The 14,916-nt window shown below is 39.6% G+C and overlaps 1 protein-coding gene across 6 annotated transcripts in view; it reads right to left on the bottom strand.

Annotated features, from left to right (window-relative positions):
- Positions 1 to 480: 480 nt before the first annotated feature.
- fam13a (family with sequence similarity 13 member A) overlaps positions 481 to 14,916 on the bottom strand; it is a 64,522-nt gene continuing 50,086 nt past the window's right edge. For 3 of the 6 annotated variants that reach the window (XM_016676346.1, XM_016676347.1, XM_016676348.1), the window contains exons 15-26: positions 11,799 to 11,943; positions 9,389 to 9,454; positions 6,894 to 7,107; positions 6,663 to 6,804; positions 6,501 to 6,582; positions 5,455 to 5,660; positions 5,289 to 5,372; positions 4,723 to 4,818; positions 3,637 to 3,720; positions 3,052 to 3,239; positions 1,619 to 1,720; positions 481 to 1,525 (exon numbers count right to left, since the gene is read on the bottom strand). In XM_016676346.1, coding sequence (XP_016531832.1) covers positions 1,402 to 1,525; positions 1,619 to 1,720; positions 3,052 to 3,239; positions 3,637 to 3,720; positions 4,723 to 4,818; positions 5,289 to 5,372; positions 5,455 to 5,660; positions 6,501 to 6,582; positions 6,663 to 6,804; positions 6,894 to 7,107; positions 9,389 to 9,454; positions 11,799 to 11,943 — 1,533 coding nt within the window. In that variant the 3' untranslated portion in view covers positions 481 to 1,401. The remainder of the gene's footprint in view (positions 1,526 to 1,618; positions 1,721 to 3,051; positions 3,240 to 3,636; positions 3,721 to 4,722; positions 4,819 to 5,288; positions 5,373 to 5,454; positions 5,661 to 6,500; positions 6,583 to 6,662; positions 6,805 to 6,893; positions 7,108 to 9,388; positions 9,455 to 11,798; positions 11,944 to 14,916) is intronic. The other 3 variants (XM_016676349.1, XM_007561959.2, XM_016676350.1) reach the window with 3 other exon arrangements.

Here is a 14,916-nt window from a genome sequence, read left to right on the forward strand (position 1 = left end):
TTTCAAAAATTCCCAAAAGTTTAAAATTTTATAGTTTTAAAATCCACATATTTTCTTGATTTTTGTCAAAAATTTCATAGATTTATAAAAAGTAAAACATTTGAGACAACACTTTTGAGAAAAGTTGAGATTAATGTCATAATTTTTTTAGAGAGAACCGAAATTTCTGCATTTCAAAAGTCAAAACTCAGAAGTTGAACAGCAGTAAGACCTTTCCCTCTGCCCCATACAAAAATGTATGGTCCTAATTCACCGCCGTCGCTCTCAGATATTGCTGGAAAACATTTTTTCATTTCATTTTCCATAATTTTAAACACTTTATTTCAAATGATAAGTAATTTAAAACCTCTGTACAGCACTTTGTAGTCATTTCCAAGAAATGTTTTTTCTCTTCATCTGCCTCTTGATCTCTGAAACTTAGAAATCAATTTTTTCAACCTTATTTTATGCAAAACAAAAAAAAAGCACAAAGGCAACCAATCTCAGTAAAAATATGATTTAATCCATATTATATACAAAATACAATTTTATGTACTAAAATGTACACACTCAGGATTGTTAAGCCTGGCCAGTGTTTACACTAAGTGAAAACAAAATTCACGCAGGTAATCATCCATTTTGGAGAAGGAAAGGAGAAAAGTACTCGCTCACAGAAACGTAAACAAACTTTGTGATCCGTATTTACAGAGAAACAAACGGGCGGCCATGTTCTGGCCCGGCCTGGTCTGCCTGAACAATGTGTGAAAACACCAAGCAGTGACTTACAGATCAGCTTATCTGGCATAAAGTAAGAAGCATAAACACAAAATCCCACAAAACTTTTGAAGTGGTCACAAAAATGGGCAGTTTTGATTGGATGTGATCAGTGCCTGTGTGGGTCGTAGTGATTAGTGAGCAAGTGCTTGATTATTAAACTTCTAAAGAAGCAAAACAAAAATATTATTTCAGACAGAACATGGTGGCCAAAACTGAAATAACAGAAGCTATTCATTTTGATGAAAACTGATACAAACAGTAACATCTCCCTTAGAAAAATACACATAAATACACATCTTCATCACAAAATCCTTCAAAAATAACAATTTCACGTCTAATTTCTTCTAAGTAATATTAGGATTTAACTTTAACAATTTCTACAGTTTAACATAGGACATAAATTCTCTTAAAACTTTCAAATTGATAGAAATAAATTATCAGTGATTCAGGTTTATTTGTGCGTATGCCGCTTCGTCTGAAGAAAGTTCCTGCTTGCAAGTTGAGGTCTGATGGAGAAGAAACGGGTGGTTTTGTGTTCCCAGAGCAGCGGTTTGTTCCCAGTTTAGTCCAACAGACAGAGATGTTTGCTTCACAGGAAACTGAGCACCAGTCTCAATGCAGTTTTTCTTTTAAATCCATATCAACTCAGATGAGCTTAGTCGAGTCTCTTTTACTGATGAGAACTTCCAGCAGTCGCAGTTTGGCTTTCACGTGCTTGTATTCGTGGTATTCGTCTGCAAGCGGGGAGCGGTCTTCCTTCTGGACAGTTCTGTGAAAAAACAAGGCAGCAAAAATCAGTAAATGAAACTGGAGAGAAGCTCCAACATGAAGGAGCACGTGCTTAAACATGGCTTCTTCATACCTTCCATTTTGTCTGAAAAATTGGTCCTCAAACTCCTTCAGGTTCTTACGGATCCTTTTCTTTTCCTCTCTTGTCTCTTGAAGTTGCTCCATGAGTTCCTGCCTGCGATCGAGAGGAAAAACAAAACATTTAAATTAGATGTCTGACCTAATCTCACAAATAGTTTATTTCTTTACAGTAAACAGTAGGCAGAACATTTGGCTGAGGAGTAAGTATTAGCCTAATTAGCCATTAACTTTTATAGCTGTTAGCCTAAGTAGTTATTACACAAGTAGGTAGAGTAGCTTCAGTAGCCATTATCTGTTAATCAGAATAGCTGTAAGCTAAAACAGCCATTAGCTTAAGTAGCTTTTATAGTGACTAACTAATCTATTCAGTAGTTGAGAGGCTAAGCTCCATAACTAACTCACATTAGCATGAGTAATTTGAGTAGATGTTAGCTTAACTAAGCGTTTCTTTGTGTAGCTGTTAGCTTGAGAGGGGGTTAGCTTAAGCAGCCATTTGTTTAAGTATAGTGACTGTTAATCCAAATAGCAATCAGCCTAATTAGCTAGCTGTGAGTTTTGAAAAGCTTGAGTAACTATTACTCTGAATAGCAGTTAATTTATGGAACTGTTAGCTTGTTCAGCTCTGAAGCTAAACACAATGACTAACTCATGTTAGCATGAGTAGTTTAAGTAGATGCTAGCTTAACTAACTCTTGCCTTCAGTAGCTGTTTGCTTGTGTAGCTGTTAGCTTGAGAGGGGGTTAGCTTAAGCAGCCATTTGTTTAAGTATAATGACTGTTAATCCAAATAGCAATCAGCCTAATTAGCTAGCTGTGAGTTTTGAAAAGCTTGAGTAACTATTACTGTGAATAGCAGTTAATTTATGCAACTGTTAGCTTGTTCAGCTCTGAAGCTAAACACAATGACTAACTCATGTTAGCATGAGTAGTTTGAGTAGATGCTAGCTTAAGTAACTCTTGCCTTCAGTAGTTGTTTGCTTGTGTAGCTGTTAGCCTAAGTAGCCATTTGTTTGAATAGCTATTAACCTTAGCAGCTGTTGGTCCAAATAGCTACTGGCATGATTAGCTAGCTGTGAGTTTTGAAAAGCTTGAGAAACTGTTACATGGAATATTGATTAATTTATGTAGCCGTTAGCTTGTTTAGCTCTGAGGCTAACTGCATGTTAGAATCACCAGTTGTTACATAAATACTACTTAAAATAGCCTGTATACTTAAATAGCTGTAGCTGTTAGCCTAGCAGATTACCTGTGTAGCCCTTAGTAGTTTGTAGTTTGGTTTTAACTTTAATAGCTGTTTATGTGAAGTACTGTTAGCTTGTGTTTTTATTTGCTTCAGTAACTGTTAGTTATTCAGTTTCAAAAAGCCTGATAAGCGCTGAATACTACAGAACACAAGAGGGTGTGTTTTTCTCCTTCATGTACTTACATGGTGGCCGAGTGCAGGTTGGACAGCCCCATGTCTGCTGTGGTTTTGGAGGGTGAAAGTTCGTCCACAGGAGAAATGAAACCGTCCACTTCCTCATCCATGAAGCTGAAAACGCTGAGCTCAGGCTGAATGTTTTCTGTGAAGTGAGTCTTTGTGTCCCCGTCGTCCTCCGAGCCATCCTCCTCCTCCTGAAAGAAAATACAAAACAGGACATGATTAATAAAAAAGAGCAGCAGAAGACGAGCAAGACAAAGGGTTAAAACCAAACCGGTTTGGGGGGTTTAGTCACAGAGGGTCGTGAAGGGTTAGTACTTAAATCACTGCTTATACCGATTAGTGCTGACAAGTGGAAGAGGAGAACATTGGTTTAGTTTCTCATCACCCAACATAAACGTGCATCCAGGCGACATGGTGTTTCAAACATCAACAGCTGCTGATTTAATTTAACAGCTGTACTGATGCTGAGGCAGGAAGCAGGCAGCTGCCCAATCAACAGGCACCAACTAGCTCCATCAGAGGGGAAATGGTTGCAAATAAGAAGGATGAGGGTCTGGGGAAACAGCAACAACAGCAGCAGCTCTTCACCTTGATGTCGTCGAAGAACAGAGCGGTTTCACCCTCGATTATGGGCTGAAGGAGGGGCCCTCTGCGCTTGCTGGAGGGGGAGCCCTGTGGTGACGGTCAAGAAGGGAGGAATTAACCACACCAGGAGCATTTACAGCACGGCCACACGGAGGAGGAGGAGCAGCCCGGCGCCTGCACGTCTTTCTAATTACACGTCATGGTGTGGAATTAACATGCATGTAAACAGTGTGAATACGCAATAAAAGCACTAATTTTATACGATGGAGTGTTAGGGTCACTGTGGAAGGAAAAAAAATTAAAAAGGAGTGGTAAATGTCTGCCAAAAACATCTGAAAGTTTGAGATTAAGCTCAGAAATTTCTGAAATTCAAAAGTTTAAAGTTTTTGGGGAAAAAAACCTGACATTTTAGATTAATCTCAGAAATTTTCTAGAAAAAAAACATGGAAATTTCAGAATGTCAAAAGTCAAAAATGTTTGAATTTTGATACTCAAATTTCCTGTTTTTTTTCTCTCTCAAATTCTTGACATGTTTTCTGGCAAATTTTTGACTTTTCAAATTTCCAAATTTTTTCTAGAAAATTTTTGAGATTTTTTTAGTGACAATTTACTCCTTCTTATCTAAAACACTAGTGTAGTTTTGGTTATCCACTTTGTTAAAATAAATCTTATTGAAATTTACACAGTCAAAACCTTTTATATTGATTGAAAATGTTAAACTTTTGAAACTCAGAAATGTTCTTTTTTCTTTTTCAAAAATTCCAGATTTTTCGGCAAATTTTAGACTTTTGAAAATCAGAAATTTCAACTTTTTTTTTTTTTAAATGGCTGAAATTTACTCCTAATAATTTTGTCTGTTTTGTTTCATTCAGAATAATCCATCCTCTCCTTGCTGTGACGTTTCTGTTCCTGCGAAGGATCCCGCCTGTGATCCTTTGATCTGCTAAGTCTGGACTTAAAGTCTTGAGAGGGCAACAACACGTCTGTGGCGTGACCGCCGCGTGTCCGCGCAGCAAGGCGCCGTCCGGGATTAAGCGCCTGCGGACGTGCTAAACGTGTGGTGCGAGGGAATTAGGATGCGGTACTTACGATGACGGGGATGGTGGAGGCTCTGCAGAGGATCTGCTTCACCAGCCGGTATCTGTCGTACAGCGGCTTCATGATTTGCCTCTCGCTCTTGGTCACCTGGAGCAAGAAAAGCATTTGCTGTTTAGTAAATTGCAGCAAAAAACAACATGGAGGCTATTTGCACTATTGTAGCTCAAATAATATAACTTTAAAAATTCAAATCAACAATCAGTGATTCTATTCACTTTGACAATAGAAGGAAACCTGAAAGCTTCGAAATGATGATCACTTTGTGTTTAATCTAACATTTTTTAGTAGATTTTAATTCAAAAGTTGCTCTTTAGTTTTAATTTATGATTTATTTAAAATCATAACGTCGCGTCATTATGATTTTTTCTCACTATAACTTTTTTCTCTTCCCTCTCTCCCAGAAAGAGGAGACGCATCGTTTTGTAACTGAACTCTGACCTGTCTGCTGAATCATTTTCTTCTCCACTGTATCATTTTTTTCTGCTTTTTATGTGTTTATAACTCAAAAACCTGGTAAATCTCGTTGATATTTGGAGGCGGAGCTGTCCCAGACTCACCGGTCGGCCGTGGATGCTCTCATAATGGAGCAGCGCTTTCTGCAGAGCGACTTTCTCCGCTCCGATCTGATCCCGCGTCATATCCTGCAGCAGGAGAACAGGAGGAGCGTCAACGTCTGCTTCAGGGTGGACCTCTGGATCTTTCTGTGCAGCAGGTGTTTTTTACCTTGATGTCCTCGGGACGGTTCACCTCCTGCCTCTTCTCTTGCAGCTTCTTCTGGACGGACTCCAGAGTGCTCTCCACCGGCGGCTTGGGCGCCTTCTCCTGCTGCGTCTTCTTGTCCAGCTGGGAGCCGAAGCTTTTGGGCAGCGTGTTGCTGCGCTGGCGGGTCACCGGCGGGAGATCTTCCTCCGACTTCATCAGCTTCCGCTCTGCAGAAACACGTCCAGGTAAATATGTGATTCACTTTTTTCACTTCCAATACAGAAAAACAGCTGATTTGACTTAAATGTTTATTTGTTTAAACATGGACATAAATGTGCTGAATTGTTTTTCCCTTTTAAATGAAATGCTTCCAGTTTGCTTATGAGTTTTGGTCTCGATTGAAGAAAGCTGAAACAATATTCTGTCTATTCTCAGAAATTAAAACAGAATCTCGATCAGTTTCAGTTTGAAAACTCTTCCTGTTTTTATCCAAATGTTAATACAGTTAAAAGGTTTTATTTCAGAGTGTAAGTCAGTGATAATATTTACCGTGAAAATAGAAGGAAACCTGAAAACCTGAAAAAAATTCTCACTTTGTGCCGTCTTGTTTGACAAACATATTTTACAATTTATTTATATTTTTGCTTTGGATTAATGTCAACTCTATGAGAAAATGTATAAGTCAGACAAATATTATTTTTACCTTTTACAAAAATGTCATAATGTCACAAGTAATATGAGAATAAAAACGGGAATAAAGTCGTAATATTAGAAGAATGAAGAAGTAATTTTATGATAACTCCAACACAAAAATAACACAAAATTAATTGATAACTTTAATATGTTCTTCTTTATTTTGATAATATTATGATTATATTCACGTAATTAAATAAATATTCCTGTTGCCTGGCTCCAATACTCCATCATACACTTTTTGAAAATATTTTCAGTAGTTTGTAATTTTTTTTAAGAAAAGAACGACAGAATTTGAAAATCGTACCTGGTATTAAAGAAAAAGTCTAAGAAAATGGTGCTTGATTTTCTTTCTTTTTTTTTCTTTTTTTTACCTTTTAGCTCTTTCCGTAGTCTGGCCAGTTCGTTGAGCCACCTCAGCACTTCTGGGTTTGCAGCTTTATCACTGTGTGAAGGCTGGAATACAGAAAATAATGAGCTTTTCTGGTAATAATCAGAATAAATTGCTTTTATTTCCTAACAGCTGCTGTGAATACCCTGTATTTCCTGTCGTCTTCGAACTTCTCCTCGAATCTCTGGATCTTCTTCTTGAGAACGTGAATCCTCTTAGTGAGCTGGGCGGAGGTCAGCTCCTCTCGCTCGTCGTCGCAGGAGCCGAGGGATGAACTCCGCCTGCGACTGAAGAGACAAAACAAAATGTTTAACCTTTTCTCCTTTTTGCCCCACATGCAGACAGAAAGAAAAGAATGTAAGGAAAACGGGCGCACCTGATGAAGGAGTGAGCGTTTGGCGGCGAAGGCGGCACTTCGGTGTCGTCCAGGTACTGCTGGCTGTGACCGTAGGCGTAGAACCGGGGCGACACCATGGGGTCGCTGTCCTCCTCCAGCAGCTGGCGGATCAGGCGGCCGCCGGCGTGGGGGGACAGCCGGGCTTCCTCGCGGTCCATGCTCTCCCTCTGCAGCGGGCACGCCAGGATCGGCTCTGAGGAGAAACCACAACACACCGTCGGGTCAAAACGTGCAGCGCGAAGACATCGAGCTGGAGGTGCAGACAAAACACACAGGATTCGATTTAATCTGCACACAGAGGGATCCAATAAAGCCTGAATTTATGCCGTTCAATTTGTTTCAAAATCTATCGGTAATTTTAAAAAGGTAGAAAATGAATAATTTGGTACTTTCTAAACAAATGCAATTTTACATAATTTTTTTAAAAATTACACCTCTAATATGCTTAGTTTGACTTTTAAAACCAACAATTTCAATCACAAAATGCTGAAAAAGGATCAGCCTGCACTGGTGACCAGCGATGCTAACACACATCATGCAGTTTTTATGAATTACTAAATTGTTTGCATGACTTCAAATTTCAGAGTTGCATTTGTTGCAGCAAAGCAATTTTCCTCGAAAATAAAAGGAATTAGTTACACTTTTCAAAATAATAGTAGAATTTTGACCTACATTCCAGATTTAAATACAAAACAAAAAGTTAATTTGAATCATAATTGAGATCTTTTCTGAGGGAGTAAAATTCCTCCGACCACGGCAGTAAAGAACATTTTCCTCTGGGGTTTGATGTTGTTGTGAAAGTGTGGGTAAACCACACCCACCCTGACTCTGCGCTGTCCCCCTGGCTGCTGCTGCCGCCGCTCTGGTAATAATTATGTCTGCAGAGGAACACCCCTGACGATGCCCGAGCTATTAATAAAAGAGCAGATCTCTGCGGGATAATGTCAGGCCGCGGTCCCCGCTGGGAGCCTTTGTGATCAGCTTGTGTTTATCCAGTTTCCACAGACAAAAACTTGCATCTGTTCAGGCATTTGTGCATGAGAAAAAAACAAGACATACAAGCTGGGGAAAATATCAGTCTGTTTGGGAAATGTTAGTGCTGAAACTGCAGAGACTCAGCAGGAATTACAAGGCGGATGCCGTGGAAACGTACCGAGCAAACCGAGCGACGCGGGGAATGAAAACAAGCCGACGGTCCGCGGACGGTTTGCATGTTTTTCTACACTGGGGGAACATTTAGGTCAACTGGAAGAGAGTTAGCTCAGATTCCAGCTCCAGAACCCTGCAGGTTTTTGTCCTTTATGGAGTCCCGTAGCGGATTTACGGGGATTTTTTCTTTTACGTTTGCTTGCAAAGATTTTGCATTCCCACGCAATAAGTTTGGTTTTCAGTAGGTAGTTCATGCGGCATATTTAGCATTAAAAGTGTTTCTGTTCTAATACAAAGTTAATTTTATGGTGTTTCCATGAAATCCTGTTTGTGAAATAGCATCACAAACTTATGAGCAAAACAGGTCAAACATGACAGAAACTTTCTGTAAGGAGGAAAGAAAATCTATCTGGACTATATTTGAGATATTAATGGTTAATAAAGGGCCGTTTTCATGTGCAGTCGCCAACAGACATGAACATGCAGTTACAACAGGGATTTTCATCCAGTTCTCTGCATCAAATAGTTTGAGGAATTCACATTTTGTATTTCCATTTTGGTTTCTACTGCTTCTAAAAACAACCCAAGCACTTAAAAAACACATCCAGCTGTTGTTTGGTAATGAGTTTACATTTTTAGGAATCTGGAAAACGAGTCGTTTCAAAAACCTCAGGCATGCCAAGTCACAAAATGTTATATTAATAAAAGTACAAATGTTAAAGGCAGATTAACCTGAAAATTTCTAAAATTATTTTCTCACAAATGTTCAACTTTTTTTAAATTATTCTCAGAAATTTTCTAGAAAAAATAATAATAATCTGAGCTCCAAAAGTCGAAAATGTTAAACTTTTGGAAATTTTTGAAATTTCTGAGATTAATCTCAAATTTTGTGTGTTTTTTTATTTTTCATTTTTGGCAGAAAAGTACTCCTTTTTTCATTTTTTTTTATCTCCACAGCGGCCTTATGGTGGCCAGGGTCGCTCAGCTCATCAAGCGGCGACCCTGTGGCGCGTCAGAAGGTTTTTAAACGCCATCACATCCATGTTTTTCTTTCCAGCGAGGCTCCGGTCAGCCAGCCGCTAAGGCTCCATGGCATTTCAAATTAATCCTTTAAATCAACTGCACACTGATGGCTGTGGATTAACTAGATTAATGAAACAAAACACCGGCCTGTGCACCGCTGCGCCCGGATACTCGGCGGTTATGTTCCGGAGCGCTCAAGCATGTCGCCATGCAGAAGGAAAAGGTCAAGACAGACAGCTGCTTCTTTCTCTCCTTTTTAATTACTTTGACATATTAGCCGCTCCGATGCGGACAGGACTTACCGTCGCAACGAGCAGCGTGGAAAACGCTTTTGAAATCGAGGAAACAGGAGTTAGGAAAGGGGGAATCTACAGGAACAGAGACAGAAAGCAGAAGGTGAAGGAGTGAAAGTGAACGTAACTGTGTCGCTTCTTGCCAGCAGCGAATATCAGGTCACAGCGGACCGCAGCGGGCGGGGCCAAAGGTCGCAGACCCGCGTCCACAGGCCCGTTTCTGCAGAATAATACGGCTTTATTATCTGATTATACGCAACATAAATCCCTCTTTAGACCCTCAGTGCTGGAGAGTAACTGGAGTCAATCAGTGCATCTGTGGAAACGAAATATTCTGTGTTCAGCACAAAAGGTACCAACAGAACCGAGCCGGACCTGGAAAATACATGGACCGGTTCCTCCAGGGGAACTGACTGGATAGAAGGACAGAATGAATGAAAGAATGAAGGAAGGGAGGGAAGGAAGAAAGGATATAAGAAAAACAGCAAGAGAGGAGGGAAGCAAGAAAGTATAATGAACACAGGGCAGGAAAAGGAGGGAAAGAAAGACCAGATAAAGAGGAAAAGGATGAAGGAAGGACGTAACGTAGGAGGGAAGAAAAAATGTCAAACAGATGAGAAAACTGAATGAAGGAAAGACAAAAATGAAAGCTTGGAAGACACAGAAGGAAGGATATAAAGAAGAAAGAGAAGAGGACAACTAAAAGGGAAGGAAGGAAAGACAAACGAAGGATGAAGGACAAAAGGAAAGATGGTAGGAGGCAAGGAAGAAGAGAATTTTTCTACACTTCTTTTGCCTTTCTGATTTCCAGGCTGAAAATCTGTTCTTTAAGTGATGGGCCCTGCCCCCACATGTTGCTGCCCGCTGCTCAGACGAGTGTTTCTCTCACTTACAGCAAAGACAAATTTAGCTTTCTGCAAATATTCTGACCTCACTTGAATCTTTTGGGACGATATAATGGTGAATAAAAATGGCGGTCATCTTAAACTAACATCACAACTGAATGTTTTTCTATGATGTTCTGCGGCTCTGGAGAGAAACCACATCCGTCCTCCATGTGTGCAGGGAAAGAGGAGGGCTGGCTGCATGGCAACAACAACCTCTCTTTTTCTCTCCGTCTCAGGGCGCCAGTATTTTTCCAAATGCAAACTTTGACCACTAGGGGGCTCCACGGGCATGAGGCATGCATGCTGAAGCTGACACGTTTTATTCTGCTGCACAGTTTTCATCACATCAAACAGGAAACTGCGCCGGTTTGGAGTAAAACCGGAACAAAAGAACGGTTTCAGGACAGCGTGTCCTCTGATGTGTACTCTGCATGTTTGTTTACTTTCTTCTGTGCAAATGCGGACACTATGATCAAAAAACAAAACTGGAAAGTTTGGGTGTGCTGCAGGTTTCTCCTATCTATACAATCTACGTCAGAGTACAAGGCAAACTGAGTTGTTTCCTTTTCTTTTTGCACAGAAGGTAACAGAGAAACAAGAAATTCAAGATCAGTCGGAGGAAATAATGAGGAGGAGGAGGTGTGTGAGTGATGCAAGGCTTTACCAGGCCTGTCACAAGAGGCAATAACTCATTTCATCGCAAATTAAAACAAAATCAATCATTTCCGTTTGCATTATTTATCGTTTTTATATTTTCTCTTTCTTTCTACCAAAAACTGGATAATGAAAGTAGGCCCTTTATAGGGCAATTTTATTTACAGAGACTTAAAAAAAACATTTATTTGTTGTTTCTGTTGTTTTTGTTTGTTTATTTTGGATATTTAAAATATCTCCCAAATCCAGAGTTAAATATTCATTAGAATTTCAACTTTATTCATCTTTGAGAATGCGTAATTATGTTATTATATGCTGTTACCACTAAATTACTAGAAAATTGTCTCAAAACAACAATATTATCATTTATATTGCAATAATTATTCTCCAGCAAAAATATGGTCGTGAAATGACTACGGGACACTGCTCCTCTCTGATGCCTTCACTCATATTATTTACCAACACATGAGTAAAAAAAAAATCGACTGTTCTTCTAAATGCAACTAAATTCTGACTATTTCAATAAGGTCACCAATATCAATCGATTCTGGTTGGAAATTACAGCTGCAGGCGGTTTGCATGACAACTACCTAAAAAAACAAACAAACAAACAAATAAACACACAAACAAAAAATGCAATATTAAAGTGTTTAAACCAAATTTAGTTGCAAAATCCTGCAGAAAAGGCGACTGGTCTGAAGCGAACAAGGTGACTGGAGACTTTAAGAGGATTTTTCTTATGATTAATTCAGCAGTGGAGGCGCAGTTGCAGCAGTTGCAGCAGAAGGTGTGTACAAATCCAAATGGAGGTCATTAATTAAAGCGTGTTTACATTCTGAAGCAGTGTGTGAGTGAAGAATGAAGCGTGCAGCCCTCACCTCCCCAGCTGCTGTCCTCGGTCAGAGCTGTCAGGTCCAGCCGCGGAACGTCCTCTCGGTCCGGTTCCGAGGCGCGCACCTCCCCGCCTCCGATCCTCCCCGCGTCACAGGCGACGGGCGACTCCTGGATCTTCATCCTTAATGTCTGAACAACCATGAGAGTAAAAGCAAAGCGTCCTCAATCCAACAACAACAACCTGCAGGCTGGCGGAGGGGGAAGACTCTTTAAGTTGAGCCTAGACTCGGTCAGCCCCGCCCTTCAGAGGGGGGCTGGTCCTCGAATCTGATTGGCTGTGGGGGGGAAAACATGAAAACGTACGCCCGCTGAAGCGTTCCTAGCTCTGATTGGACAGAACTGTTTTAGCCCCGCCTCTTATTTGACCCGTTAACTCCTTGTACGCCACAGTTTTCCTTTGCGCTCACAGGTATGGCAAGCCGCGGTGAAATATAATACACTTCAACGGAGAACCTCATGTTAGATTAAATGTACCTTTTGAAAATAACATTTCAGGAGGCATTAGATACACTTTATTTTATTTTATTATTCTAATGTTGTATTCTACTCAAATGTTTTTAATGGCTGTAAGCTGTAAGCAGTTTTTTAAAGTGAAAATCCATGGAGGCTAAACAGTAGTTTTATAATATTTAAGTTTAAATTATTTTGATTCTGAAGCAAAAAAACATCTATCTATCTATCTATCTATCTATCTATCTATCTATCTATCTATCTATCTATCTATCTATCTATCTATCTATCATTGAGAATAAATAATTCGGTTTTTCTTCTCCACACTATCTAATGTTTTTTTTTTATTTAGTGATTTATTGAAATAAATGAACGTTTCAAAATTATTCTAATTTACTGAATAGGTTCTAGAAGTTTCTACGACTTAGTAGACAATGAGGGATGCAGTTTTTGTTTACGTCTGAAAAGGGCGCGCTTTAATTGTATGACACAACCGGTTGCCATATCGGTGGAAGTCGTGGGCTTGTTTGTTTCTGCAGAGAGGGGCGGAGTGACGCTGGAGAGAAAGATGGAGGAGGGGCGAGAGAAGAGGACACGAAAAAGCACAGAGAATGTGATCTGTTACACGTAGGCTGACTGGATGATTTCTGTTTTCCCTCCATAACGCAGCTACTGTGAAAACGCTCGCCACAAAGAAGGGGATTTACATGAAAACCTCCTCCCTGCATCTGCATGCCTCTCATTTTCTCCACATTTGCAGCAGAATGCTTTGGAATCTGGAATCTTATTTTAGATTTTATTCAAATCTCAATTTGCTTATTAAAAACAATAATAATGTGACGAGGAAACAATATAGTTTTAGTGTAAAATCCCTTGTGGTTACAGAAAAGCAGGTCAAAACAAACCAAACAGATTGGTTTACAGTACACGTTTTGGTATTGTTACCCAAATGTTCTGACCCATTATGCCAGAGCAGAATGATTAGCATCAGTAGTACCTGTGGTATGGGGCACAGGGCCAGAACCAGGCACTTATCACGTCTCCTCAGCTGTTGCATGGGAAATAACTGTGATGTGAATCAGACAGCATACAAAGTGGAAATGCAGGCCTTGTGTGAACGTGCAGACTGGGACCGATTAACTGTACACATTTCCCCCACGTGGTGTCACAGTCACGGCCGAGATTCAGGAACCCTCCTTCCTCCTGTACAGTACAAACTGAACTCGCTCTGTCTGTCAACAATCAGCATCGCCTTATCAAAAGACACATTCAGGTAATTTGAATAAACACTGCTCATCCTGTCCCAGTTCACCTGCTGGGAAAAAAACAGCACTGTGGCTTTTGTACAGGTGGTTATTTTAACACCTATCAAACCACAAATTACAGCGAGGGCCAAAATCCCTGAGTCAAAAGTCCTGAGGGGCCAAAATTAGCTTTTTCTCCCCAGTTTAAAACACAAAAACAATATCACTGTGAATTCTTTATCTTCTCCCTGCATTACAATAAATAAACAATTAATATTTTAATTGGGAAACGACATGAAAACCTTTATAAAAAAATTTATTTTTGCAAATTTGCTGAAACTTTCACCATTTCATGACAGTATGGAGTGAGAGACATAATCTGAAAAAAAAAAAAAAACCGAGCTCCTCTGCCTTCTCCCGATGTGACTAGAAGCAACATGGAGTTTTGTTGTTGTTTTGCTGTTGTCTGTAAGTTATTCTTGATGTTTCACAGCTTGTTGCTGTTGACTTGTAGCTTTTTGTTGTTCAATTGTGGCGTTTGTTTTTGCGTTGCATGGTGGTGTTTTGTTGTGTTGTGGCTTTGTGCTGCTTTTTGCATTTTGTCGGCCCTTTTGGGTCACTGAAGAAACCTTCACGTTTTTTATTAAAAGTAAATTTGGTTCGTGAGAAAAATTAATTGTATTTTCATGTGTAATTTCCAGCCTGGCGTCTCTCTGCCTCGTTTCTTTATTTTAATCTTCTGCAGAAACTTTTCTACTATCGTCATAAATTAAAAACCAAACCTGAAACTTGGGAGGCTTTTAATCTCAGTCACTTTCAGAGCGTCTTCAGAACCTCGGATGTTTTGCTTCGATGAAACCTGTTTTATTAAAACACAATTCTCACATAAATCAAAGAACATCTGGTAAAGTTTTTCTTTTCCTCTGCTTGATCAAATTAGACCATAACAACCATCAGCCTGGTTAACTATTAGAGATGTTCCTTAGCAGGTTTTTGCATTTTAACGTTAAAAAGAGACTGCAGCAATCACTTGAGTAAATTTGTATTATCTGTTAGCATCTTTTGATGAATTTAAGGTTTTATCAGGAGAATTTGAGATGCAATTAAATAGATCCCACCACTTTTTGACTGAGTCTAAGATCAATGTGCTGTCAAAAAGGAAATCTTATCAAAAGAATTCACACATTCCTTGAACCTGATCATGTTTCACCTGTCGATTAACGGAGCAGTGATCTGTTTAACGACTATTCTGCTATAATTTGACCACTTAGCTGATGGGTTGGTTGGTTTTCAAAGCCAGTGTGCCACAAACGTTACATGTTCAGGTCATACTGTTGTTTATAAAATGATTATTTCTTCAGTTTTTAATGCTGTTGTTTTCTGGAGAAGCAGCATTCAGCTTCTATGC

The sequence above is a fragment of the Poecilia formosa genome, unplaced genomic scaffold (genome assembly GCF_000485575.1).
Source record: "Poecilia formosa unplaced genomic scaffold, Poecilia_formosa-5.1.2 Scaffold132, whole genome shotgun sequence".
NCBI classification, from domain to species: domain Eukaryota; kingdom Metazoa; phylum Chordata; class Actinopteri; order Cyprinodontiformes; family Poeciliidae; genus Poecilia; species Poecilia formosa.